The sequence below is a fragment of the Vombatus ursinus genome, unplaced genomic scaffold, assembly GCF_900497805.2.
Source record: "Vombatus ursinus unplaced genomic scaffold, bare-nosed wombat genome assembly UNPS02014832.1, whole genome shotgun sequence".
In the NCBI taxonomy this organism is placed as follows: domain Eukaryota; kingdom Metazoa; phylum Chordata; class Mammalia; order Diprotodontia; family Vombatidae; genus Vombatus; species Vombatus ursinus.
The window spans coordinates 59640630-59667295 of NW_020954610.1; the positions used below are offsets into that span (position 1 = coordinate 59640630).

The 26666-nt window shown below is 38.6% G+C and overlaps 2 protein-coding genes across 5 annotated transcripts in view; both read right to left on the reverse strand.

The window, feature by feature from the left end:
* HMOX2 (heme oxygenase 2) overlaps window positions 1-11729 on the reverse strand; it is a 33359-nt gene extending 21630 nt beyond the window's left edge. For 2 of the 3 annotated variants that reach the window (XM_027839715.1, XM_027839713.1), the window contains exon 1: window positions 11671-11729. The gene's annotated coding sequence lies outside the window, so the exon portion shown is untranslated. Of the gene's footprint in view, window positions 1-7023; window positions 7118-11670 lie in introns of those variants that run through there. The other variant, XM_027839714.1, reaches the window with a different exon arrangement.
* An 8071-nt stretch (window positions 11730-19800) lies between these two features.
* The window catches only part of PALB2 (partner and localizer of BRCA2), a 21563-nt gene continuing 14697 nt past the window's right edge, over window positions 19801-26666 (reverse strand). For both annotated transcript variants that reach the window (XM_027839018.1, XM_027839016.1), the window contains 3 exons: window positions 23792-23879; window positions 22228-22376; window positions 19801-20354 (listed from right to left, as the gene is read on the reverse strand). In XM_027839018.1, the coding sequence (XP_027694819.1) occupies window positions 20144-20354; window positions 22228-22376; window positions 23792-23879 (448 nt within the window). In that variant the 3' untranslated portion in view covers window positions 19801-20143. The remainder of the gene's footprint in view (window positions 20355-22227; window positions 22377-23791; window positions 23880-26666) is intronic.

The following is a 26666-nucleotide window of genomic DNA, read 5'->3' on the forward strand; positions in this document are numbered from 1 at the left end:
ATGGAGCCAGGACTAAAACTTTCCACTCTCACAGGATTGTGAGGAAAGTACTTGGAAAATGTTAAAGTGTCACATAAATAGGTATAGTCTTTTTAGAACTTAGATCTCTTAGTTCCCAGCCTCCTAATCTTTCCACCAAACCACCATTCACATAATAAATCATATACTGAGCAAACCAGGTATTGTTCCTTGAACTTATATTCTGATAGAGAAGACAGAAAGTATAATACAACAAAAACCACAAATTAGTTAAGATAAGTATATACAAAAAGAGCCTTGGGGATTCAGAAGACTGAGAAGAAGATGAGAAATCACTAAGATTCTATCAAAAATCATTATTGCACAGTTCAGAACAGCTAGTATTTTTTGACCAGTAGGTAACTTTAATCAATAACTTTAGGAAAAATGCGTTCCCTTTCCAAGAGAACAGAATATTGCTAATGAAATATTAAATAAGGGCCTGCTAATGGCTGACCAGTTCAGACCTAATTAAATAAGCACTTTATTTCTTAGCCATAACTCTTTAAAAACAAAAACAAAAACAAAACGGTGGAAGACTGAAAGACAGACAAAAGAGAATGAGTAATGGTCAAGTAGATAATACCAAAGAGAGTATGTGATTTGTTAAAAAATTTGTTAAAAATCCCCAGAATTAGGAAGTGGGGTTTTTTTTTCATTTTATTTTTACTGATACATTTTGGTTTGGATCACATTCATTTCCCTCCTTGGCCCTCTACTCAGTATGCCTTTCCTTGTAATAAAGAAAGAGAAAAAAAGCTCAGTAAAACAAATCAACTGTATTTGACAATACATACTGTATTCAATATCTATAGTCTCCAATTTCTGCTTAGGTGTGCTAGGTCTTATTCTGACTGCTGACCCATCTCACTGATGCAAGATACCACAATGTATGAGGTACTGAACAAAAGGCCCCGAGAATGTTAATCTGGTTGCTGTTATCTATTGCATACTTCAGAATCTAGAGACTAGCACATGAGAGTTAAATTAAAAATTCAGGCCATGAACGAACTTTTGTTGTTTGTATGAGCTCATGACCATCTGTGCAAGGGACAGTTTCTCAGCAGTTGAGCCAAGGCCAAGTAGTCAAGAGCAAGATCCTACTTCCATGAAAACAGTCCCCAAAGTCAGTTTCTCTCTCCATTTTCCTTTCTCCTGTCTTTGTCCCCTCAATCAACTGAAATGCTAATAAAAAAAAAAAAATCCCAAAGCATAGATCTGGAAGCAGAATAATATGCTTTGGGATTTTTTTTTGTTTATCCACCAATCACCTGACCTTCCTTGCAGTCCTCCCAAAGTGAGAGGGGCATGCTAAATTTACATCAGAGATGGGACTTTTCCTATATAAAAGGGGATAACTGAGAAGCAATCTTTGGAAGCACTGTCACGTGCACCACCTCTGACAGAGCCTTGGGGATATGGAGGATCACCCTACTGCTTTTTTGTTCAGTCATTTTCCAGTTGTGTCTGACTCTTTGTGACCCTTCCTCAGATCTCAGTCAGGTACACACAATATCTTTTTTAAAATTCCATTTGGACACATAAGTTTTTGCATTGGTTTTTCTCCTTTTTCCTTCCCTAGTGTGGACGTTTAATTACCTTACTAACTCATTTACAGAGATCTTTGCTGCCAAACGTAGGAATTAAAGTGGACAGGGGAAAACTGATCAAAAGAAGTAGGAGAGTGGGGAATAGCACTTCTGGACCTCAAGCTATATTATAAAGCAATAATTATTTTTTAAAAATACCATCTGGTATTGGTTAAAAAAATAGATATAGATCAGACTAGAACAGACTAGACAAGGGAGAATCAGAAACATTAAAACTCAATAAACCAGTGTTTGAAAAAGTGAAAAATATAAATTGCCTAAGAAAAAACTCCTTATTTCATTAAAAAAAAACTGCTGGGAAGACTGTAAAGTGATCCCATTCTATTCCACCTTCTCTGGCACACTGCCCCCTCTTATCATCCCTCCTCTCTTATTAATCTTCAGTTGGTTCCTTTCCTACTGCCTACAAACACATCTCTTTCATTCTCAAAAAATTCTTACTTGGTCCATCCTATCTTGATACTTGCCAGCTATCATCCCACATCTCCCTTTTGGGGCTAAACTCATTGAGAAGTCCATCTGTAACAGATACCTCCACTTCCTTTCCCTTCACTCTTCTTAACTCTACAGTTTTGCTTCTGACCTCATTATTCAACTGCAATTGCTCTCTCCAAAATTACCAATGGCCTTTTCCCAATTCTCATACTTCTTGACTCCTCTACAGCATTGAACAGTCAATCTCCCTCTTTCCTTTGACAGTCTCTTCTCTATAGGTTTTCATAACACTCTCCTTAGTTCTCCACCTACCTGTCTGACTGCTTTTTTCTCTATCTCCTTTGCTGGATCTTCACCCGCATCATGACCACTAACCATGGAGGTCCCTAAGGGTCTGTCCTAGCTCCTCTTCTTTTCTTCTTTTATATTATTTCTCTTGGTGACCTCATCAGCTCCCATGGTTTCAATAAACATCTCCAGGCAGATGATTCGAGGATCTACTTGGCCAGCTCTAACTTCTCTACTGACCTTCTGTCTCACATCTTCACTTGCCTTTTAGGATCTCTTGAAAATGATGTCCTGTAGGTCTCCTGTAGTCCAAAACGGAACTCATTTTCTTTCCCCACCTAACCCTCTCTTTTTCTTAACTTCTCTATTAATGTTGAGGGTACCACTATCCTCCCAGTCACTCAGGTTCACAACCTTGGTGCCATTTTCTACTTTCTCACTCCCTATAAGCAATTTATTGTCACATCTTATTATTTCTACCTCTGCAACATCTCTTGTATAACCCTCTTTCTCTCTTGGACACTACAACTAATGTGGTGCAGATCCTCGATCATCTCATGCCTGGACTATTGCAATGCCTGCTGGTTGGCCTCCTTGCCTCAAGTCTCTCCCTGCTCCACTTCATCTTCTAGTCAGCTTCAAGAATTTCCTAAAGCACAGGTCTGACTATATCACCCTCCCTATTTAGTCGGTTCCAGCAGCTCCCTATCACCTGCAGGATCACATAAAATTCTGTTTGGTTTTTAAAGCCTTTCACAACCCGGCCCCTTCCTACCTTTCCAGTCTTTATACACCTTACTTGCCTCCACATACTCTGCAATCTAGTGACACTGGCCTCCAAGCTGTTCTTTGAAAAAGATACTCCATCATCTCTAGACTGCAAGCATCTTCACTTGCCTATGCTTGGGAACACTCTCTGTCACCTCCTCTTCTTTGATTCACTGACTTCCTTCCAGCTAAAATCCCACCTTCTGCAAAAAGCCTTTCCCAGTTCTTCTTAACGAGACTTCCCCCAATTCAACCTGTACATATCTTGTTTGTACATAATTGTTTGTATGCTGTCTCTCCTATTAGACCATGAGCTCCTTGGGGGAAGAAACTATTTTTTTGTTTTTCTTGGTGTCCCCAGCACTTAGCACAATGACTGGCACATAGGAGGCACTGAATAAATGCTAGCTGATTTGACTTGACTTTCACCTCACACATCTTGTAAAGAGAACATAAGATGAAAACAATTACAAAAAGAAAAACAAACAAAAAAAACCAATTAGTGTTGGAGATGCTATGGTAAGTCAGGCATGGTAATCTATTCCTGGTGAAGTTGTTTACTATAACCATTTAGAAAATAATTTGGAATTATGCTTTAAAAAAAAAAAGGGCACTAAAAATATTCACACCCTCTGACCCAGAGATTGCACTACTGCACATATCCTCCAAGGACAAAGACAAAAAGAAAGTCCCACAGTCACCAAAATATTCATAGGAGCACTTCTGTGATAGCAAAATAGATGTCCATCCACTGAGGAATAGCTAAACAAATTATGGTTCGTGAATGTAATGGAAATGATAGGGTTAGGGGAACATGATACATAAATGAATATGGAAAACCTAACATGAAGTGATATAAGTGAAGTAAGCAGAAACAGGAAAATTAGATAAAAAAACTGAAATTGAATATTGTATAATTATAATGACTGAGGTTGGTCCACAAGAAGATTTAAGAAAATATACTTCCCTGCCTTCTTTGCAGAGGTGGGTGACTACAGGTATAGATTACTGACAGTATACATCAAACTCAGTTGATTGTTGGTTTGTTCTACTGAACTATTTAAAATCTTATTTAAAACCTTTTTTTAAAGGTTTATTTAGGATTGCTGGATAGGGGAGTGAAATATATAATTTAGGATTGCTGGGTAGGGGAAAGAGATATATAATAAGACTAAAGTGCTTTATCTATACTATCTAATTTGATCCTCAAAATAAAAACCTTGTGAGGTTGGTGCTACTATTATCATTCCCATTTTACAGATACTATAAATTGAGGTGAAAGAGATCAAGTGACTTGCTCAGTGTAAGTGAACAGTTTAATTAGGTGACTGAAACAGGAAACTAACTCAGGATAACTTGAACTGACTCCAAGGCTAGCATTCCATTTTATAGGTCACATAGCTGCCCTGTAAAAACCAAGGATATCAATAAAATAAGATTAAAAAAATAGAGAGTTATTTTATGCCATGCTACTCAGGTGTTTGTACACCTTATTTTAGAACTGACACTGACAAACTGGATTACATCCAGAAGGGCAATCAAGATGGTGGAAGGACCTGAGACCACATCAGATGAGGATCTTTAGCCTGGAGAAGAGCAGACTTAGTTTGGTGGGGGCGAAAATGACAAGTTCACATATTTGAAGGACTGTCCACGAGAGGAAGGGAAGGGAAGAAAAAAAAAGGGAATAAACATTTACATAGTATCTACTACATACCAAATGCTTTACACATATTATCTCATTTGATTCTTACAAAAACCCTTAAAGGTAGCTCTTGTTACTTTCCCCACTTTATAGTGGAGGAAATTGGGACAAACCGAAGTAGTTAAGTGACTTGCCCAGGGTCACATAGTTAGTAAGAGTCAGAGACCAGATTTGAACTCAGGTTTTACTGACTCCAGGCCCAGTGCTGCACCACCCAGCCGGAATGAAAAATGGATGAGAACTAAGATTTGTTTAAGCATGAAGTTAGGAAAACTTTACCATGTGAACTATCTAAAAATGGAATGGTTCCCTACAGAAGGGAGTAAGACCTCCTCACTGGAGGTCTTAAGTGGTGGTTGGAGGATATTGTTGGAGTTGAAGGACCTGAATCTGAATGCCAGCTCTGCCGCCCACTATTTGAGTGAACTTGGGAAAGTCTTTCTGGCCTCAGTTAGTTCACCTAAAAAATGAGTGGGTCTGACTACACAGATAACCTTAAACACAATGTCACAGAAGATAAAATGCTGGGTTTGGAATCAAAGAACTTGGGTTCAAATCCTGCCTCTGTCTCTTAACACCTATATAACTTTGAGCAATAATTCACTGTCTCAGTTTCCTCATTTGTAAAATGAGGACCAGCTCCAATTCCACGATCCTATGAAAGACTTGTCCCATTCAAAGGTTTTCAAAGGCTTCCTCTGTTCTTCCAGTTTCATGTTTCTTTTGTTCACTCTTGCTTCCTTCCTTCTTCCCTCTCTTCCTCTCCCTACCTCTAAATTCTAGCTTATCTTTCATGGTCCAGCTCAAATTCCACTGTCTCTATCAGTCCTTCTTCAACTGCTCTAACTCATAGTTCTGTTTCCCATCTGTGAACTCCAATAACACTTTACTATTTATAGCAGTATTTTCCAAACTATGTTCCACGGAAGTAGTGTTCACAAAACATGAACAAGATTGCCAGAAAATGTCAATACGAGTAGTGTTTCTCTTCTAAAATATTATATATGAAAATATCTCTGTGAAAAAATAGCGTATGTGCATATGTGTATATACATATGCTTAATTTTTTACTTTCCTTATATCCCTGGGCTTAGAACAATGCCTGGCACATCATAAACACTTAATAAATCCTTGTTGACTTGTAATATGAAGCAAAATTTTCCAACTCCATTCCCCCTGATTCTAAGGGTATTCTATATCTTCAAACTCCACATGCCAGAATTTATGGGTTCAGACCATGAAACTTCTATGGCCAAATTAGTTTAGGAAATTGGTCTATATCACTTAGATTGGTGCTTACTACCTTATGTGGTTACTTGTTTCATGTATACATATCATGTCTCTCCCAGAAATTATAAATTCCTTGCAGGTCAGGACCTTGTGTTTCATTTCTTTTACATCTCATTAGTGGCAAACATACCTTGTAGAGTTCAATAAATACATAATGAATATAGTACAGGAACACTAAAGCAAGTCCTTCCTATCTTTTCTTGAGAGGCTACGAGTTGTGGACAGAGGTAATTAGGAAGCCCTAAGCTCAAGTCCCAATCCTCACCTCTAATTAGTTGTGTGGCCATGGGCAAGTTACTTTCCTTCATTGGGCCTCGGTATTTTAATCTGTGAAAGGTCCTTTTCAGCATTCACGTTTTTGTGATGCTATGAAGGACAACAGAAATAACGCAATAAGGTACTCCATTAATCACATCTAATTACCCCTTACCTCTGTCCATTTCATTAAATCCTCTCAATTCTCTTGTTCAGTTCATCAAAAATCTAAGAAGTATGACCTGTAGCATTTGTATTCCACGTAACATTAATAGCAATTAATGTAAATTACTGGTCACACTCATCAATTGCTTGAAAATTTTATGCAGGTTAAAAACAAACGAGTAGGGGGAAGATGTCAATTTGTTTAAATTAACTGAGTACCTATACTAAAGTTATTGGATGTTCCTTCTCAGGAAGATTCTCCTCTTGGTTTTCTGTTGAAAAGGGAGGAGGGGAGATAAAACTTAACCAGCTCAGACAAGGAATGAATTGCCTAAAATCCACTTTACCAATCCTATTGTTTTCACCTCTGTTCTTTCCCTTCCCCAACATACACATTCTTTCGTTTGAGAACATGGATCAAAGAGAAAGAATACTAGTTATGGAGTTGGATTCGAATCCCAGCTCTGCAGACTACCTAACCTACAAGACCTTAGGAAGTCAGCCTCTTTGCATCTCAGGTCAGGCCTCTGATGATTGCTCCTTTCTCCTTCCTTGCCTCTTTCTCAAATAAATGGAAGATATTCTGTAAAGAACACAGAAACAATTAATTGAAGGTAGTCCCTCTGCAGTTGGATGTACTGCTGCTGCTTAAGTACTTACAATATATTACTATTATATTTAAGCTGGTAATATTTCATATGACATTAGAGATTTATTGAAAGTCTATTATGTGCAAGCTACTAGAAATATAATAGAAAGGTGGAAAACCCAAGCTCTGCCCTCAAAGAAGGAAACAAAGGACATATCTATTAAAAGAAAAATAACAATACAAGATAGCAGCTGGAAAGTCAGAGCTAACAATGAACAAAAAGTGCCACAGAACACTAAGTACTACTTATAGAGAGGAAGTACAATCAACTTGATCAGCTTAGCATATAAAGAAGGCATAAAAGGAAACTGCATGTCCAGGTCTCCCAGCCTGAGGATTTCAAAAGACAATCTATCTTCAGAAGTTGAGGGATAGTGAGAATGCAGATACTTTTCTTTGCTCTTACTCTTAAAAATCACTTTTAAGGTACTGTTAAAGTATAAACAGAAGACAAAGTATCTATAAGCCTAACAAATTAGGGGCGAAGATAACATACTTGCCTAAAAGGCTGGCTGGCCAAACGTTACATACAAGCCATGGTTCAGATGCCACATGCCTCTTTTCTTTTCCAACACTCCCTTTTCCTCTCTTTAATTCTTTTTCTCACCCTTCCTTACTGATTTTCCTTCTCCACTTCTGTCAAACACATTCCTTAAGTCAACCATTGGCAACAGAAAGGTACCATATTATTATTAGGTGTAGTAAAGTATTGTTAACTCCATTTTAATAGAAACCGAGGGCACCTAAAGCTAATTAAATCTCATAAACACAAAGCAAGAGGCTCCTAATTAACCTGACTTTTCAAATGAGACAAGATATGTAAAGAGCTTGGTAAACCTTAGAGGGTTATATAAATGTTATTTTATAATTATTATTGTTATTACATTGATAAAGCTTTCCTTTAAAAAATTCAGTTTCCTATCTGCAGGTATTCCTACAGCAGTTCACAATCATGGGTTTTTTGCAAAGAGTCCAAACTCATTCCCAGAGAGACAAAAAAAAAAAGGAATTTATTTCTGATATTTATTGGACCAAATAACTTTCCTTTCTAAATATATTAAAAGAAGTTAAGATTTTTGGTGTCATCAAGCAGCTACTTAAAATGATTAGCTCACTTTTACCCAAAACTTTTTTTTAAATTTGAAAACAGAAAAGCAAGCTAACCCTGGCAGAAATATTACCATCTTGCTCCAAAATAAGGAAAAGCTTTTTATGAAATCAGGTTTTCAATGCTACTCCCATTTCCAAATCCACTGGGTAGTTTTCAGCCCAAGAACTTGGAAACTTACATCCAACTTCATTCTGAAACTCCTAAGTACTTGGGACATAACTTGGTTTAGGACTGAAATATAACCAGCACCTTGCCCCATCAAGTTGGATCTAAAGAACAAAAAGTTTATAATTAATCAACAAGCATTTATTAACTGCCCACTCTGTGCTAAGGGATATATGAGGTGGTCAGGAGAACTAGCACCTCTGGTGTGAGGGCTTGCCAAGCCCTTTTCACAGTTGCTCATTCACCTTTGGTGTCCATCTGATTCACTCAATTTTTATCTGTGGCTCCAAGAAGTTGTAGCATGTGCAGTAGCCATACTCTGGTAAACTGTCTCAGCAGATGGGTTAAATCAGGTTGCAGGTAACTGATAGTGCCCAACTCACTGATAGGTTTGAGGCCTGTCTACCCCAATCATGTGAAGACTTTCCATAGTGGAATGAGGTAAGAACAGATAAGAACAATTTGTTCCCTTGACCATGAAGGAGGGTGAAGCAGGCACTATGGAGTGCTTAGAGCTTTGTCACACATAGAAGATGCCAAGGTAATCCACTCATTTTGACTTTTGTCCAGCCGTTGGACTTGGATGACTCAGGAAGAGAGAGTAAGGCTGATGACTTGGTACAACTCTGCCTCACTTAAATCTAATTTCATGCACAAGTCAAGACATCACCTATGATGTCATTGATCCTCTTTGAAAACAAAGGACAACTTTGTGCTACGTGCTGGGGACAAAAACCAAACAGTTGCTACCTTCCAAGGAGTATACAGTTTATGAAGGAAACAATATAAATACATATAAGTCAAAACAAAATATGTACAAAGAAGATATGAAGCAAACAGTCAAGGTACAAGGAGTACTCCTTCCAGGGGAAGGCATCTATGTAAAAAGACTTTCAGTGGGAGATAGCACTTGAACTAAGTACTAAAGGAAGTTAGAGATTTAATAGGTAGACATGCAGGAATAAGAACATTCCAGGCACTGAGGGGTGGGGGAATAGCTGGTGGAAAGGCATAGAGTACAGATGCAATGTTACATACAAAGAAGCGCAAGGAAGGCAGTATGGTTCTTGAAGAGGAGTAATATGTAATAAGCTTGGAAAGTTAGACTGTGAAGGGCTTCAACTGCCCAACAGAGAAGTTTGTATTTTATCCTAAAGGCAATTGTAGGTACCATTAGGACATTATGAGCAAGAAAAATGGTCTAAGCTTTAGAAATATCACTTTGGTAACTGTGTGGAGTGTGTATCAGAATTCCACATGGGAACATCTAAGATACGGAATAACCACTAAAATGTGTTCAGTATATAAATAACTATTATGGAGAGACCAAAAAAAAAAGATCTACTTCCCAAGCAAGCTCTATACCATAGACTTAATAACTTACTGTACTTCTCCTTCCCTTTAAAATAATTCCACAAGTTGTCTAAATAGACATTTTTTCATTCAATTAAAACATAACAGAATACATGTTTAGACTCATGTTACAATCTACAGGGAAATGCCATTCTTCTTCCATAAAGATTAAAAGGGAGGAAAGGTTAAAGTGACATCATCAAATTAACAATTCCACTAATCTATCCTTAACAAATCAGTATAACCGCCACACTAATATAATACAGTTGAACATCTACATGTTGTTAAACAAACTTATTATTAATTAGAAACCATTTACGTGGCATTGTAGAAATTGGCAATGTGTGAAGGGCAAACTTCTTTAACAGCCTATATTGGGCAATTTGTTCACTGTGCCAATGAAAAAATCAAGCTCACTAGTACATTCCTTGAATAGACAGTTATCTCCCATATACCACATACTAAAGATTGAGCTTTATATTTATAATCTAACCCCATCACAAAGGTGTGCAAAAGGTAATGGGGAAACAATTCAAGTAATTAAAAGTGTGTATCTTAACTGATGATGAAAAAGTAAGTAGTTCACTAAAAGCCTTAGGGACACAATGACTAGGACTGCATAATTTACTATATAAACACCCAGCATAATAGCAAAACCAGATTTCATAATTCAAGGATATGACTTTTGTCCACCAAAGCAAATAATCATCCCTATATAACTCAGTAAGAGGGTCTGTTGAGAGTTGTAGCTAAAACTTTGTCACTTTGTACCCAACCTTATAATGATCCTGACTTTGCTAGAACAGGCCTCTGACAGACCAGGTTGGTCACTGGGTCCCAATCACGGCCAAGGAGGCATATTCTGATAAAAGGAAGCAACACCGTATAGTAGGAAAAATCACAGACTCTTAAGTCAGAGGAACTAAGTTCAAATCCTGCCTCTGACATTTATTGCTTAAGTGACCCTGAACATCACTTCACCTCCCTCTGCTTCAGTTTCCTCATTTCTAAATGGAAGGAGTAGAAGAGATGACCTCAGAGGCCCCTTCCAGTTCAAGACACGGAGGTGCCAGATTCCCCCAGTCCCAATGTTTCCAGCCTGGTCCCAGAAATGCTAAGTTCCAACGGTGCATTTAATGCTGATAATACAGAAAATCCCAAACCCCCTGCATGGGCTTCTATCCCCGTTCAACTCAGGGCGTCAAGCCAGGAGAACCTTTTAAAAACAGCAACAAAAAACTCGAACCTTCACTTTTCCCCTTACTGCGGTTGCCCACGCCTCCTGTGTAACATTCCTTCCACGAAATGTCCTTTTGTTTCTTGCTCGGCCGAGCCCCTCACTCCCTGCGGATGAGGGCAAAGCAGCGTTCCCGAGGCTCAGAGCTCCCGGGCTGCGGGCCGCATTGGCCCGGCCCGGCCCAGGTCCAGTCCCACGTCCCAGGGGAGCTCGTTTCCGCACCTTGCCCGGCCCGGCCCGCCCCGCCCCCACACGGGCACCTTCTGGACCGCGTTTCCTCCCTCCCCGACCGGCCTGGTCCCCGCCGCATCCCGCCCCCGCGGCTCTAAGGTTGCCCCCTCCCCCACCCGGGCCTGATCCTTGTACGGGTGACTCACCCCCACCCCCCAAACACATTGCTGCCCCCGTCCCCAGGCCCGGGACGTGACCCGGCTTCCTCCTTTCCCTGTCCACTTTCACCCCCTCCCACCCCATCAGCTCCGAGCCCGCGGGGAGTCTCCCAGGGGACACATGGTGAGTAGCCCGAGCCACTGACAAGGACGGGGACTCGGCTCCCGGGGGGGAAGGACGAGGACCCCACCCGGGCTCCCAAACGAGGCGGCGCCGCAGCCAGCTGCTCACCTTTCTGCCCTGTCCGCTGGCGTCGCCGCCTCGACTGAGCTGCCGGAAGTGGCCGCGCAACGCGGTTGGGGGCGGAGCTCCCGGCTCCCGGGCTTAATTATTCATGGAGGGGGAGGAGCTGGCGACCTCGCCTGGCGCGGCCGCAGAGCAAGCGGGCTGTCCGCGCAAACCCTTAAAATCTGGGCAGTGGCTGGAGGACCACGTGGGTCAAGGGCCAGGCTAAGAGAGGCCTTTACCTCCCGGTTTTAGCATCTGAGCCCTCAACGGACTCCTTTCACACAGATCCACACCACAACCCCACGAAAAGGGCAGGGCAGGTAACCTAGTTAGACAAACTAGAAAAAGACACACTTAAAGCAACCTTCCCCAAGGCAAATAAGAAGCCCTGACCAGATTTCCTACAGGGTTTGTTCTTCCTAGGTCTCCTGCTCATTACTGACTTGACTTAGCCTACTTGGGGCACTAATGCTGCCTCTAGGAGGTCCAACTATAAGTTTCTCCCCAACCTGATCTCTTTTAGCAGCTAGTGTCTGGATCATTCTTTTTGCACGTCATATACCGATTTGTAGTGTCCTTTTTTTTAGCATTCTTTTTTTTATTACTAAATTTATTTAGTTTTAGTTTTCAACATTTACTTCCACAAGATTTTGAGTTCCAAATTTTCACTCCACCTCACTCCTCCCCCTACCCCAAGATGGCATGCATTCTGAATACCCCTTCCCCCAGTCTGCCTTCCCTTCTATCTCTCCAGCCCCTTCTCTTATCCTCTTCCCCTTCTATTTTCCTGTAGGGCAGGATAAATTTCTGCATCCCATTTCCTGTATTTCTTATTTCCCAATTGCATGTGAAAACATTTTCTTTAAACATGTGTTTTTAAAACTTTGGGTTCCAAATTTTCTCCCTTCCTCCCTTCCCACCCACCCTCATTGAAAAGGCAAGCAACTCAATATAGGTTATACATGTGCAGTTATGCAAAACACTTCCATAGTAGACATGCTGTGAAAAACTATTTCCCTTAATCCTATCCTGCCCCCCCCATTTATTCTATTCTTTCTTTTGACCCTGTCCCTCCTCAGAAGTACTTGCTTCTGATTACCACCTTTCCCAATCTGCCCTTCTCTCTATCATCCTCCTACTCTCTTGTCCCCTTCTACCCCTATTTTCCTGTAGGGTAAGGCAGATTTCCATACCAACTGTGTATGTTATTCCCTCCTTAAGTCAAATCCTATGAGAATAAGATTCACTCATTCCCTCTCACTTTCCCCAGTTTCCCATCCACTGTAAGAGCCTTTTCTTTTCTGGTTTTTTTTTGTGAGATAATTTACCCCGTTCTACCTTTCCCTTTCTCCTTTTCCTAGTCTTCTGTCACCCCTTAATTTTATTCTCCAGATATGACCCCTTCATCTTCAACTCACCCTGTGCCCTATATCTATCTATCTATCTATCTATATATATACATACATATAATTTTTTCCCTCCAACTACCCTAATACTGACAAAGGTCTTACAAGTTACAAATATCATCTTTCCATGCAGGAATGTAAACAGTTCAACCTTAATAAGTCCCTTATGATTTCTCTTTCCTGTTTACCTCTTTATGTTCCACTTGAGTCTTGTATTTGAAAGTCAAATTTTCTATTCAGCTCTGGTCTTTTCATCAAGAATGCTTGAAAGTCCTCTATTTCACTGAATGACCATTTTTTCCCCTGAAGGATTATACTCAATTTTGCTGGGTAGGTGATTCTTGGTTGTAATCCTATCTCCTTTGCCCTCCAGAGTATTATATTCCATGCCCTGTGGTCCCTTAATGTAGAAGCTGCTAAATCTTGTGTCATCCTAATTGTGTTTCCACAATACTTGAACTGTTTCTTTCTGGCTGCTTGTAATATTTTCTCCTTGACCTGGGAACTCTGGAATTTGGCTACCATATTCCTAGGAGTTTTCCTTTGGGGATCTCTTTCAGGAGGAGATCGGTGGATTCTTTCAATTTCTATTTTGCCCTCTGGTTCTAAAATATCAGGGAATTTCTTGAAAGATGATGTCTAGGCTCCTTTTTTGATCATGGCTTTCAGATAGTCCAATAATTTTTAAATTCTGTCTCCTGGGTCTGTTTTCCAGGTCAGCTGTTTTTCCAATGAGATATTTCATATTGTTTTCTAATTTTTCATTCTTTTGGATTTGTTTTACAGTGTCTTGATTTCTCAAAAAGTCACTAGCTTCCAATTGCTCCATTCTAATTTTTAAGGAAGTATTTTCTTCAGTAAGCTTTTGGACTTCCTTTTCCATTTGGCCAATTTTGCTTTTTAGGGCATTCTTCTCCTTATTGGCTTTTTGGAACTCTTTTGCCATTTGGGTTAGGCTATTTTTTAAGATGTTATTTTCTTCAGTATTCTTTTGGGTCTCCTTTAGCAAGCTGTTGACTTGTTTTTCATGATTTTCTTGAATCACTCTGTTTTCCCTCTCCTTCTCTTACTTGCTTGTCAAAATCCCTTTTCAGTTCTTCCAAGGCCTGGGACTGATTCATATTTTTCTTGGAGGCTTTGGATGTAGGAGCTTTGACTTTGTTGTCTTCTTCTGGTTGTATGTTTTGATCTTCTTTGTTAGCAAAGTAAGATAATATAGTCTGACTCTTTTTGCGCTGCTTACTCATGATCCTGGCCAGTTACTGGAGTTTTAAACTCTTTAAGTTAAGAGTTTGCTTCTAATGTGAAGAATGTACTGTCCCAAGTTTCAGGGGTTTGTACAGCTGTTTTCAGAGATACTTTTAGGGACCTGTAAATTTTCAGTTCTTCCAAGGTGGTATGATAAGGGGTGAGGTGTTTCCTCTCCACCACCACACCAAGCTCCACTACTCCAGCACTCCTCCTCACCCCAGGACCGCCCCTCAGAACTGTGACCCAGATCCAAGCACGGGCAAAGCAAGAGATTTCTGCCTCAGCACCGGCAAAGAGATCCCTGCAATCTCCCTCTGATCAGTCACTCTATTCCCCCTCAGTCTGTGGGTCGGAAGCTCAGGAAACAGCTGCGGCCCCAGGGGTGGCTGAGACCTGGCTCCTTCTCTCACCACAGTCACAGACTTTTCCCACTGACCTTCCAAGTTGTCTTTGGTGTTCATGGGTTGAGAAGTCTGGAAACCACCACAGCTGCCCGAGACTCAGCCCTCTGAGGCCTGCTCCACGGTTGCTGCGGCCTGCGCACCCACGCCGAACCGTGCTCCTCTCCCCACCCAGCACGATATACCTTTCCGCTCAACCATCCAGACTGTCTTGGGCTGGAAATTTGTTTCATTCTGTCTTTTTGTGGGTTCTGCTGCCTTAGAACTTGTTTAGAGCCATTTTTTTTATAGGTATTTGGAGGGGTTTAGAGGAAAGCTCAAGCAAGTCACTGCTTTCACTCCGCCATCTTGGTTCCGCCTTGTAGTGTCCTCTTAATGACCTATGTGTGTGTATCTTGTTTCTCCAAAACGCACAGGATGGATGGTCAATAAATGCTTTTTGAAGTGATTGCTGCTTCTTTGCATTTCCCATGACTTCTAACATAAGGCTAGTCACATAGCACAGTGGTCTGACATTCATAAGAATTTTACCTTCTCACAGTCCTATGCCAATTTCCTGAATTAACCATGTTAACTCCTTATCTCCCTTGAGAGGCTATGGGGTTAAACGGATAGAAGAGACATACCACCTTGTAGTTAGGAAGACCTGGCAATTCAAGTCCTGACTGGTTTTGTGTGCCTATGGCTAAATTATTTAATCACTCTGTGCCCAACCTAAAACAAAACAAACAAAAAAACCATCTCTCATCCCTAGAACCTCTCAGTCTAAATAAAAGCAACCAAACTTCCACTCAACAAAATTTAGCCTAACAATCTGCACTGCACCAAGAACCACGGAAGCCTTTAACAAGTGCCCTTTGTAATACCATACCTTGAGCCCTGCACTTCTGGAAGAATGTGGGGACACTGTTCCCCAAGTTACATTCTTGCCCCACAACTCCCCTCTACATATTAGAACAGAAACTTCACAAGGAGATAAATGTGGCACTAAAACTTTCTATCAACCTGCTTCCAGCCAGAAATTTCACCATTAGAGAGTCATTGCTTTAGATATAAAGACTTTTCAGAGTTCCGATCCCCCATTATAATGCAAATTCTCCCTCCTCCTCACCACCACCTTTTATTTTAAACTGTTAATATCTAGCTATTAGTTAACAAAGCCTGAAAGGAATAGAAAACAGTTGGGGACTGAGGAGGGGGAAGAAATCAAAGTACTACGGTACCAAGAAGGCTAATGGGAGGTTAGATTTAATCAATTTAACCTCATCAGAATAGCTACAGAAAAAGAACATAAAATTTGGATACAGAAGACCTCAGTTCAAATCCTGGCTCTGCCAACTTACCAGTAGAATAACCTTGTTCATTTCATCTAAGAGCTGTGTAATTCGGGGCAACTTACTTCACCTCCCCAAGTTTCCTCATCTAAAAAAGGGAATCAGACAAGGTTAACTACAAGATCTCTTCTAGCTCTAATGCCTATGATTCCAAGTAACTCTAAACTTTTCAGGTTGCTCCCACCATCCACTCCTTTCATTCCTATCCTTATGCTGCTAAACAGAGTTGAAGAAAATCATGAAGCCATGCTGACTGGGTACTTTATAAATTTATGTTATCTAATCTCAACGGTGCCCTCATTACATAATGGTAATCCTTGTACTCCCCTCTAAATCATTCATTATCACACTCGACACAGCTCTAGCAAATTTTCTTTGCTCTCTTCAAGCCTCCTATGACACCCTCCCCCACACACTTTCTAAGCTGTAGATCATAACTCATAAAAACCCCTCAAAACTGAGGATATTTCCTGTGAGTTCTCCTTCATCCCCTCTTTGTCTCACATCAATCACTCTGACATCTTCCTCTACTCTCTCCCCTATCACATCCATCCAGGTGATGACCAATAATGGACGGTTACCCCTGGGATTCTGTCCTGAGCCCTCCTCCTCTTTTCTTTCTGCAGTATTTGGATTGCTGATCTCATTAGTTCTGGGGGACTTAATTAACATCTCTATGCAAATGATTCTCAGATCTATTTATACAGCCCTGACCTCCACTCTAGAATCTATTAGACATCTCAAACTGAATGTCCAGTAGACCTCTTAAACTCAATTATGTGCAAAACTGAACTTATTTTTCTCCCCAATTCTCACCTCTTTCCAACTTCCATATTACCATCGAGGATACCACCATGTTTCCAGTCATGAGGGCTCATAACACCAGCATCTCCAACTCTTCACTGTCACCCTCCCTCCCCATAAGTGTGGGTCTCTCCCAACACTCTGTCCTGTGACCTCTACTTTTTTCTCTTTATATTCTTTTACTTGTCATCTCATCAACTCACATAGATTCAATTATCTCTATGTAGATGATTCTGAGGTAGATACTCTATTTCCTGAGCACCAATTCTGCATCACCAATTACCTTTTAAATATCTCAAACCAGATGTCCAATGGCATCTCAAATTAAACATGTCCAAAATACAACTTATTGTCTTTCCCTCCAAATCTTCCCCTCTTCCCAACTGCCATTTATTACTGAGGGCACCACCATCTTTCTAAGTAACAATCCTTCTAATAATTGAACTGCTACCTCCATCCCCTATCATAAAAATATTTCAAATGTAAGTCAAATTTCCTAATTTTACAGATGAGGAAACTGAGGCTCCAAGAGGCTGAGGGACTTGCCTAAGGGACACAAGTAATAAGGAGAAGAATCAGAATTAAAACCCAGGACTTTTAATTCTAAACCAAGTGCTACTTGCACTAAACCTTACTGTTTTCTCTTGGTTCTAGGGGCAGAAACTTCTGGTAAAGTGTAAAGAGGGAAAATAGTCACTTGAGTTTCCTTTACAAACCTCTATATTTCCCCTTTATCAGTACTAAATGGTAGTATGTGTTAGAATAGGGTAAAAATCCAATTTTACAACCCTCTCTTGATCTTTGTGGTTGTCTTTTGCTGACCTTCAAGTCACCCTCCCAAGTTTCTCAATGACTTTCTGAAGACAAGACTCAATTTTCCTCTCCACTGCATACCTTGATGTCAGTTTCAGGGACTCTGATATTCATGTTGAGAAAAATCCTGTTGCACTGGCCAGCAAACAGTTATTGATTATATTCTGGTCATTTTATGGGGAAAAAATATGATGTATACACATGTATAGCCTTTAAGACAATGAGATTTCTGTGGCCTTAGCAAGAAATATTAGCCATATCACAGTACACCAAAAATTTCTGGAGGATGTCACTGAGATGTCCTCTATTGGGGAACAGCTTTTGGTTGTAATTGTTTATAAATGCTAGATAGCAAACCCTTAATAAATTTGATAGACTTTTTTTCCCCCATCACTGCTTTTTTTTGGTACTTGATTCATTAATTTTGTGCAAAAGCTTTTCAGTTTCAAGTAATCAGTTATCTCTTTTAACTTTTGTAATTGCCTCCATCCCTTTTTTATTTAAGAATACCTCTCCTACCCATAACTGTGAAAAGTATAAAATCTTCTTTGCCACTAATTTTTTAATGGTTTGATCTTTAATAGTAAAATCATTTATCTATTTTGAATTTATTGTGGAATACTACATAAGGTGTTAGTCTAAGGGTAATTTCTTCTAGACAATAGTTTTCTCAACAGTTTAATCAAATAGGAAGCTCTTTCTTGAGTAGCGTGTTTTGAGGTTTATTGAACACTGAGATATTAAGTTCCATAGTATTTGGATTCTCCCTATCTAGTCTGTCCCGCTGATCTACCTCTTTATTTCTTAACCAGTACCATATGGCTTTGATGACTACTGTTTTATAATATCGTTTGAGGTCTGGAACTGTTATTCCTCTTCATTATTTCCTTTGATATCCTAGATCTTTTGTTTCTCCAAATGAACTGTTATTATTTAATTGAGTTCTGTAAAGTATTACTTTGATAGTTTTATTGATATAACATAAAAACTATAAATTTGCCATTATTACAATTTTTATTATGTCCAGCATAGACTAATCTTATGATACATTACTCATCTTCACTTGCACCATGAATTCTATCTCCTACCTTTGTGACTTTTGCATTGGCTGACCCAAGCCTGAAACGTATGCCCTCCTCATCTCTGCCTCTTAGAATCCTTCATTTTAATCCTTGGTTTTTTTCAGGATTCAACACTTTTAAATATAGCCTTTTAGGATCCCCCCTAGTGGCCACTATCTTGATACTCCCAAAATTACCCTGTATCTATTTTGAATATATTTTGTATATCTCTCCACATGTACATCTCCCCTGGCTAGAGAAATAAAAATTAATCAGACTAGCAAAGATGACAAAAGAAGAAAATGACAAATACATCTCCTAATTAAACTGCATATTCTTTGACTCAACTAGGCCCTTACCTCAAAGAGATGAAAGAAAGAAGAAAAGGACCTAATGTGTGAAAATATTTATAGCAGCTCTTTTTGTGGCAGCCAAAAATTGGAAACAAAGAAACCACCCTACTGGGGAATGGCTAAACAAAATTATGGTATATGAAAGTAATGAAATATTGCTATGCCATAAGAAATAACAAAATAAGACAGTTTTAGAGGAAATTGGGAAAATTTCTATTAACTGATGTAGCCTGAAGTGAACAGAACTGGGAGAAAAATGTATATAACAACATTATACAGAAAAAATTTTGAAAGACTTTAGAACTCTGATTATTAATGCAATGATAAACCAAGAGCCCAGAAGACTGAAGATGAAACATTCCACTTACCTCTTGCCAAAAAAGCGATGAACTTGAAACAGAGACACACAATTTTGAGATATGGCCAATGTGGCAATTTATATTGCTGGACTATGCATGTTTATGATAAGAGTTTTATTTTCCTAGGTTTGGGTTTCTTTTGGGGTTGTTCAATTTGGGAAGGGGGCAGGGAATAAGAGGAGATAAAAGGTATTTAACTGAAGATCACCATAATACAATAAGCTAACCAAAAATTACTATCAAATTCGAAGAGTCACTGATTTCAGAGACTATATAAAAATTCCCTTTCCCTAGAATTCTTAAAAATTTATCATAATAGGTAAATAGGGAAAAATTATTTTCCAAGCAGAATGTTACAAAACTAAAATTTATTAGTACTACAAGTTTAAGTTATCAGCTAGATTGTTCATTTCAGTGCAAATGTGGAACTGAGGAAAAATATCAACCAAATTATACAATAAAAAACCCCAGTATTAATGAAACATTCAAAGTCAGCATACACCCCAGAACCAAAAATAAACAAGGTTGAAATTAAACTACCTCAGCTTTTTGAGTGGGAGAATTTATCAGGCAGAAAGATACTTGATTTGCTTCAAAATGATGACCATCACTTTCCTCTTGAGTTACAATCCCACAGGTATTGAAGGCATTCACATACGTCCATGGATCCATTTGCATTCCTCTTGGCCTAACCTCATATGTAGCTGTACACAAACACACTTCCATTTTTCTGTCCAGCTAGTAGACAAGAATCTGTACCCGACCATTTAACAAAAGACCAATTTCCATCAGAATTGGGCAGAAGCAGAGCGGTACAATGTCCTAGAAACAAGTCCCAAACAGCTATTGTTCCAGAAGTTAGTACAGCTGCTGCTAAATTATCCTTCACCTCGCCATCCAGAAACCTGATACCAAGCACAAAAAACAAAATATAACTTCTGCATTTATATTACATTAACATAATTCAAAAAATACTTCCCTTTCAAGTGGGCAAAAACACAGTATGACTCAATGCTGATCTAGTGTCCATAGCAAATTAAATTTATCTCTAAATGAATTTTTGATAAAAGATTTGTTTTGACAATTAGCCAATACACTTGGACACATCCATATATCTGTGTTACCACGCATCATCTTCTGCTAATTTGCAAAGTGGATTAGCACCTCAATGGCCTTTAGTTTCTTCATCTATAAAATTGCCTTAGTTGGACTAGATGACCTCTAAAGGAGAATGCCAAAGTAAGAAAAAGGCTGAATATGTAGTTGAAGGATATGGGTTAGAATCTCAGTTCTGCTTTTTACTATCTGCAAGACGTTGCATAAGTCACTTCCATTAGATTGTAAGCTCCTTGAGGGCAGGGACTGTCTTTTGCCACTTCTTGCATTTCTAGTGCTTAGCATAGTGCCTGGCACATAGTATAGGCACTTAATAAATGCTTACTGATTAATTGATTTCAAATAAGGGAATTGGACTTGATTTTCTCTAAGCTCCATTTCAGCTCTAAATCTATGGTCTTAACAATTTCTTCAATTTCCTGATTAGGATAGTGCATAGGACAAAGAAGGAATCTAGAACATACATATATGTATATAATTTTATAAAAAGAAATTTGTCATTTCAAACTAAAAGGGTTTAATACCATATTAATTAAGATAAGATGACAGCATTGCATTGCTAAATTTTCAGCTGTGGTTGTTAAGAGAAATTTCATTCTAAAAACAACAGCCTTAAGAGAGGATTTGATTACCATAATAATAAAAAATTATATATTACAAATAAGTCCTAGGCACCCCAGGAAATCCTGTCAGATACCTATCAAAGGTATGGTGCCAGTAGTTAAATATTTCCTAAAATAACGATAGAAAAACAATTCAGGCTACTGCATCAGAAGACCATGAACTGAAACAGACCCTAGGTCAATGATTCCAAAGCAAAGCTGCCTACATAAACTATTACAAAATAAACTAAAAAACCTTTTCTCAAAACTTCTTTAAATGGAGAATTTCATTGTTGCTAAATAAAACACAAATATTCAGCTTTTAGTAGGAATATATGCAACTTCCAAGTAGGTAGTATGATGGTAGTGTTTTTTAAGTTTTCTTTATGGAAATATACAGAGTAGGGAGTAGAAGGGATATGTATTAGCTCAAATGACAAATGATGAAATTGGCTCACACACAAAAAGCAAACTGTACTGCTCTAAAATTCAATAAAACCACATGGGAATAGCATCAAAACATAGGGATCTTAGGAGTTTAATTTACAAACTTGTCATATTTCTATCTGTTGTGTATATAACACTTTTATTGTGAACTATTCATAAGAATTAATGGATAATATAGATATCAGCTAGACTAGTGATTAAAAAAAAAAACTACTTGCCTTTTGGCACCTAGGTGATGTGGTAAATAATAAATAAATAATTACATGGTTAAAAAAAAATACAATGGATAATACAGATACCAGACTAGTGATTTAAAAAAAAAAAACATTTGCCTTCTGGCAGCTCCTCACTTGTCAAATAGGAATAATAATAGCATCTACCTTCCAGGGTTATTTTTGTGGATCAAATGAAATATTTGTAAAGTGTTCTGACAACTTTAAAGCACTCTATAAAGTTAGATATCATTATTATTATTATTGTTGTTGTTCTACTATTGCTTCTTCATGTGTAGGGCTTTAATGGTCACCTTACCTCTTCCCCTGCTCCCAACCTTTTGGAGACAGAATTGTTCTAAGAAATATAAGACTTTATATAGTATCCCTTGTACACTTGCCTTCCAGTATGGCCTTGAGGAAGTGAGTAGGGCCTTATATCAACACTTAGGGCTGTCTTAGGATTAATTACAATCAGCCGAAATACAGGACTTCCCATTGATTCGATTTCTTTGCCATGAGGATGACTTAAAACAACAAACAGGAGCCCCTAATTTGGAAGGAAAAAGATATTGTCAATGAAACCATTAGGAAATTTTTAATTTTTTTTAAATAATAATTTGGTGGCAATGAAATAAAATTGATGCTGGGTAGTTCCATAAAATTTTAATGATGACAACATAAGTACTAGTATCTAAGATTTAACCATTGATTTAGCTTTTTTCAAGTAGGAACAGATAAATCCACTGTCAATCTGGACTAGATGATACTTGAGCACAGGGTTTCCCTGACATTTTTCAGTCAAGGACACACCAGTTGTCTTGCCAGAACACAACATGAGAAAAGGATACTGTCCCTTCCACTTGGCCATCCACTAAAACAACCAATTGTATTTACTCACACCAACCACCAGTTTTATACCATAGCCAGCATTTCTCCATCCCTTTGTCTAACATGTTTACTGCTATTTTCACATTCCATTTTTTTTTTCATTAAAAATTGGCAAAGGGGAGTGAATAAATTCAGGACACAGAGACATGTTGGAGTTCATTCAACGCACATAGTCTCCAACTCACACTGACAGTTTCAAAAGTTTATTTTTAGGTAAGCTGTCTGGAACTCAGAATGCATTTTCTCATAAAAATAACAGTATTGATAGTGACTAGGTTCCCAGATCAATCAACAAAAGTCATATTTTACCCATGAAATAGATGAACTATAACCCGGAACTAATGGTACTATAAAACCTAACAACAATTCCAAAGAGCGTTTTGGTTTTTTTATGGGAAATGTGTTTGTATTTCAACTCTGGGTATCAGAAACGCATCTCCCTATGGTCTGGCAGTGGTGACATCCTGCAGCTACTAAACCTGCCAGGGCTGCCACTCCTGATGATGGTGGTTTCAAAGAGCTTTTCATGTTGATGGGCCACTTGTAAATCAATGATGGCCTAATACACCAAGTATAAAACATTCTTCTTCTCTCTTTTCTATATTGGAACTTTTCTATATGAAAACAACAACAACAACAACAAAGAACTTCAAAAAAAAAAAAAAGAGTGGAGATATGGAGGAGCTTGAGACTAATTCATCACTCTTTTTAAAAAATTCTTATCACAAGAACACTCACCCCAATCTGGCATAAATGGCAGCTTTATTAAAAGCAAATAAGATAATTTTATTAGCCAGGTAGAATGCTAGTGATAATGTTAGAGAGAACACTTTTCAGCATTATTTCTGGCTCATGCTAAGGCTATTAGCTCTTAAATACTAATAGTCACTGAATTTATATCTATAAAAAGAATCCTATTACTTTGCTCTAAAATGTTTTTTCTTTCATGACCTTCATGACACCAGAATAAGTTTACTTACCCTCCTTTGTAAAAATAAAGGAAATGGGAGAATGAATTTATTAAGTTCCTATTGCTATACAAACAAGACACTAACATTTAACAAAGATACATACCATATCAGAATAGGCTGTGTGACAGATTGAAGCTTGGTAGGAATTACCAATCTGCATCTTTTTCAGAAGTTGACCAGTTTTTAAATTCCTAAATATCAATGAAACAAGAATTTTTATAACCCTTAAATAAGCAACTTAATGTTCAAGAAAGAATGCCATTACTTTCATTCTAGGGAACTGAATGAATTTCACATTATGCATTCTCTCACAAAATCCCCATGAAATAAATCATGGAAAAACCAACAGACAGAGTAGGTTAGTCTTGCTTATAGCCATACAGTAAGTCAATTATAAGTCTATACATTAGCCCTCTAACTCAGCTAAACTGTCACATTAAACTGAGGTGGTATTTACTATGTCATAGGATACCTACATGACTCAGTGGATAGAGTGCTGGGCCTGGCATCAGGATCTGAGTTTGAGTCTGGCCTCAGACACTTCCTAGCTGTAGGATACCTGGGCAAGTCACTTAGCCCTATTTGCCTCAGTTTCCTCATCTGTAAAATGAGCTGGAAAAGGAAATGGCAAACTACTCCAGTATCTTTGCCAAACAAAAAAACCCATGGGGTCATGAAAAGTCAGATACAATCGAAAACGAACAGATATTTATTGTGGCATTAGGAATCGGAAAGAAAAACCTCATTAAAAAGGATCTTTTAGTGTTTCATTATCCAGGAGATTTAACACATGACCAAGGTTATAACACATTCTCTGATGTCTAAATTTTCTAAGACATATGATGGTCTGGAAAGCTCCCTTAGTAATAAATTTGATTGAGGAAGAATCAAAAGGATTCATCTGTTAGGGATGTGAGAGACTTGAGTAAGCCTTCAAAAGACACATGTTAAGATAATAATAACAATAATAATAAACTAGCATTTAAATAGCACTTTAAGGTTTGCAAAGTGCTTTACAAATATAACCTCATTTGATGTTCACAAAAACCCTGGTAAGTAGGTGCTATTATTATTCCATTTTACAGATGAGGAAACTGAAGCAGACATGGTAGTGACTTGTCCACGGCCATACTGTTGGTAAATGTCTGAAGCTGAATTTGAACTCAGGTCTTCCTGACTCAAAAGTCCAGCATTCTATCTACTGTACCATCTAGCTGCTTCTAAATAATGACAACAGAACTTTCAGAAAAATAAGAATGATATAGGGATAAAGGGAGAAAAGAGGAAAGCAAAAGAAGAGATATGAGATAGAGAAAAAAAGAGAAAGCAAAAGTGTAATAGAACTTCTACTTAGCTCTAATCAGAGTTATGAAAACTAATATTGAATTTGATCACTCAGAGCAGAAACTGGTTTGCCTAGGAATCCTGGAAGAAGAATCTGACTGGCTACACAGGTCTTTCTTCAGAACGGTGCCACTGGGGTTCTCTCCTAAACTTCACAGAGAAAAATAAGCTCCATGAGAGCAAGGATTACTTTTATTTCTATATCCACAGCACCTAGTACAATACCTTGTAGTATTAGGTGCTTAACAAAATGTTTATTGAATTAAATTCTCTCAGGGGCTTTACCTTAGAACTGGGGCATGAATAACTACAACACTGACTTCCCTACATTCTACTTTCAACTTCCTAGAACAGGCCTGCACAACCTGCGGCCAGCTGGGGATGCTTGAGGCATGCCAAAGGATTTCAGCAGCCTTCAGAAAAATGTAGAGGAAAACACCCTTCGTATGTAGAGGAAATCCTTTGGTGTGCTGCAGGTTATGCAGGCCTGTCCCAGAAGCTAGGAACCTAGACTCTTCAGGGAAGAAAAGAAGCAGGGATCTTACTCAACTGTGGTAAAGTTAATTATCATCCAAATTAAAATACTAGCTCAGTAATTTTCTGCTTTCACAGCTGCAACCACAAGCTGCATAACAGGGACTCCCAAATCTAGCCTTATCTCTCATCTTTCTCTTGAACAATAGCTTTTCTCCAACTGGATGGTGAGTATTTCTACTAGGTGTTTTGCCATCACATCAAACTAAAGATAGGAAATCTTCTTCTCTCTCCACGTCCAAACTAGCTCTTTCTCGTAAATTCCCTATTTCTTTCATTCTCTCAGTTATCCATGGCTTAAATCATAATCATCTCTGATTCTCACCTAGTATCTAATCAGTGGGACAACTCAACAAGATTCTTCCTTAATATTCATCCACGTCTCCCTTCTCATTCCCACCACAGCCATCATAATGCAGATTCTATCACCTTATTCTCAGGCTATTGCATTAGCCTCCTAAATGTTGCTAACAAAACAGCTTTTCCTGCTGCCAGTCTCCTCTCCACCCAATACATCCTACACACTGTTGCCAGATGTAGCCTTCTTAAAGTTATGTTTTCCCTACATCACTTGCCTGTATTCCTTCAATGGTTCCTCATTATTTAAAAGAGAGTGTCTAAATTCTTTAGCCTGGCATTAAACACCCTCTGTAATATAGGTCTAAATCTAATGATTTCAATTTCACCTGTATCCCCACAGCCTAACACAGAACCTTGTAAATATGAGGCACTTAATAAATGCTTTTTGGATTAATGTAGATTCTTAAATTTAGTAATTCTTCTACTCCCCCAAAAGCACCCCTTTTCACTGTATTCTGCTTCTACTTTTGCTCATACTACTCTGCTAACTTAGAATGTCCTGTGTTACTCCCTTCCTCCCTACCTACCCTCTCTTCTGCCTATGCAAATTCTATCATTACTCTAAGGCCTAACTCAAGTCTTCCATGAAGGTTTCCCAGACCACTACCCATAATAGTGGTGTCTCCCTCTGGGCACCAATAGCACTTTTTATTTGTATATACATACACACAAGTGATACACACACACACACACACACACACGCATATTTACACACATACACATATATTTACACATATATA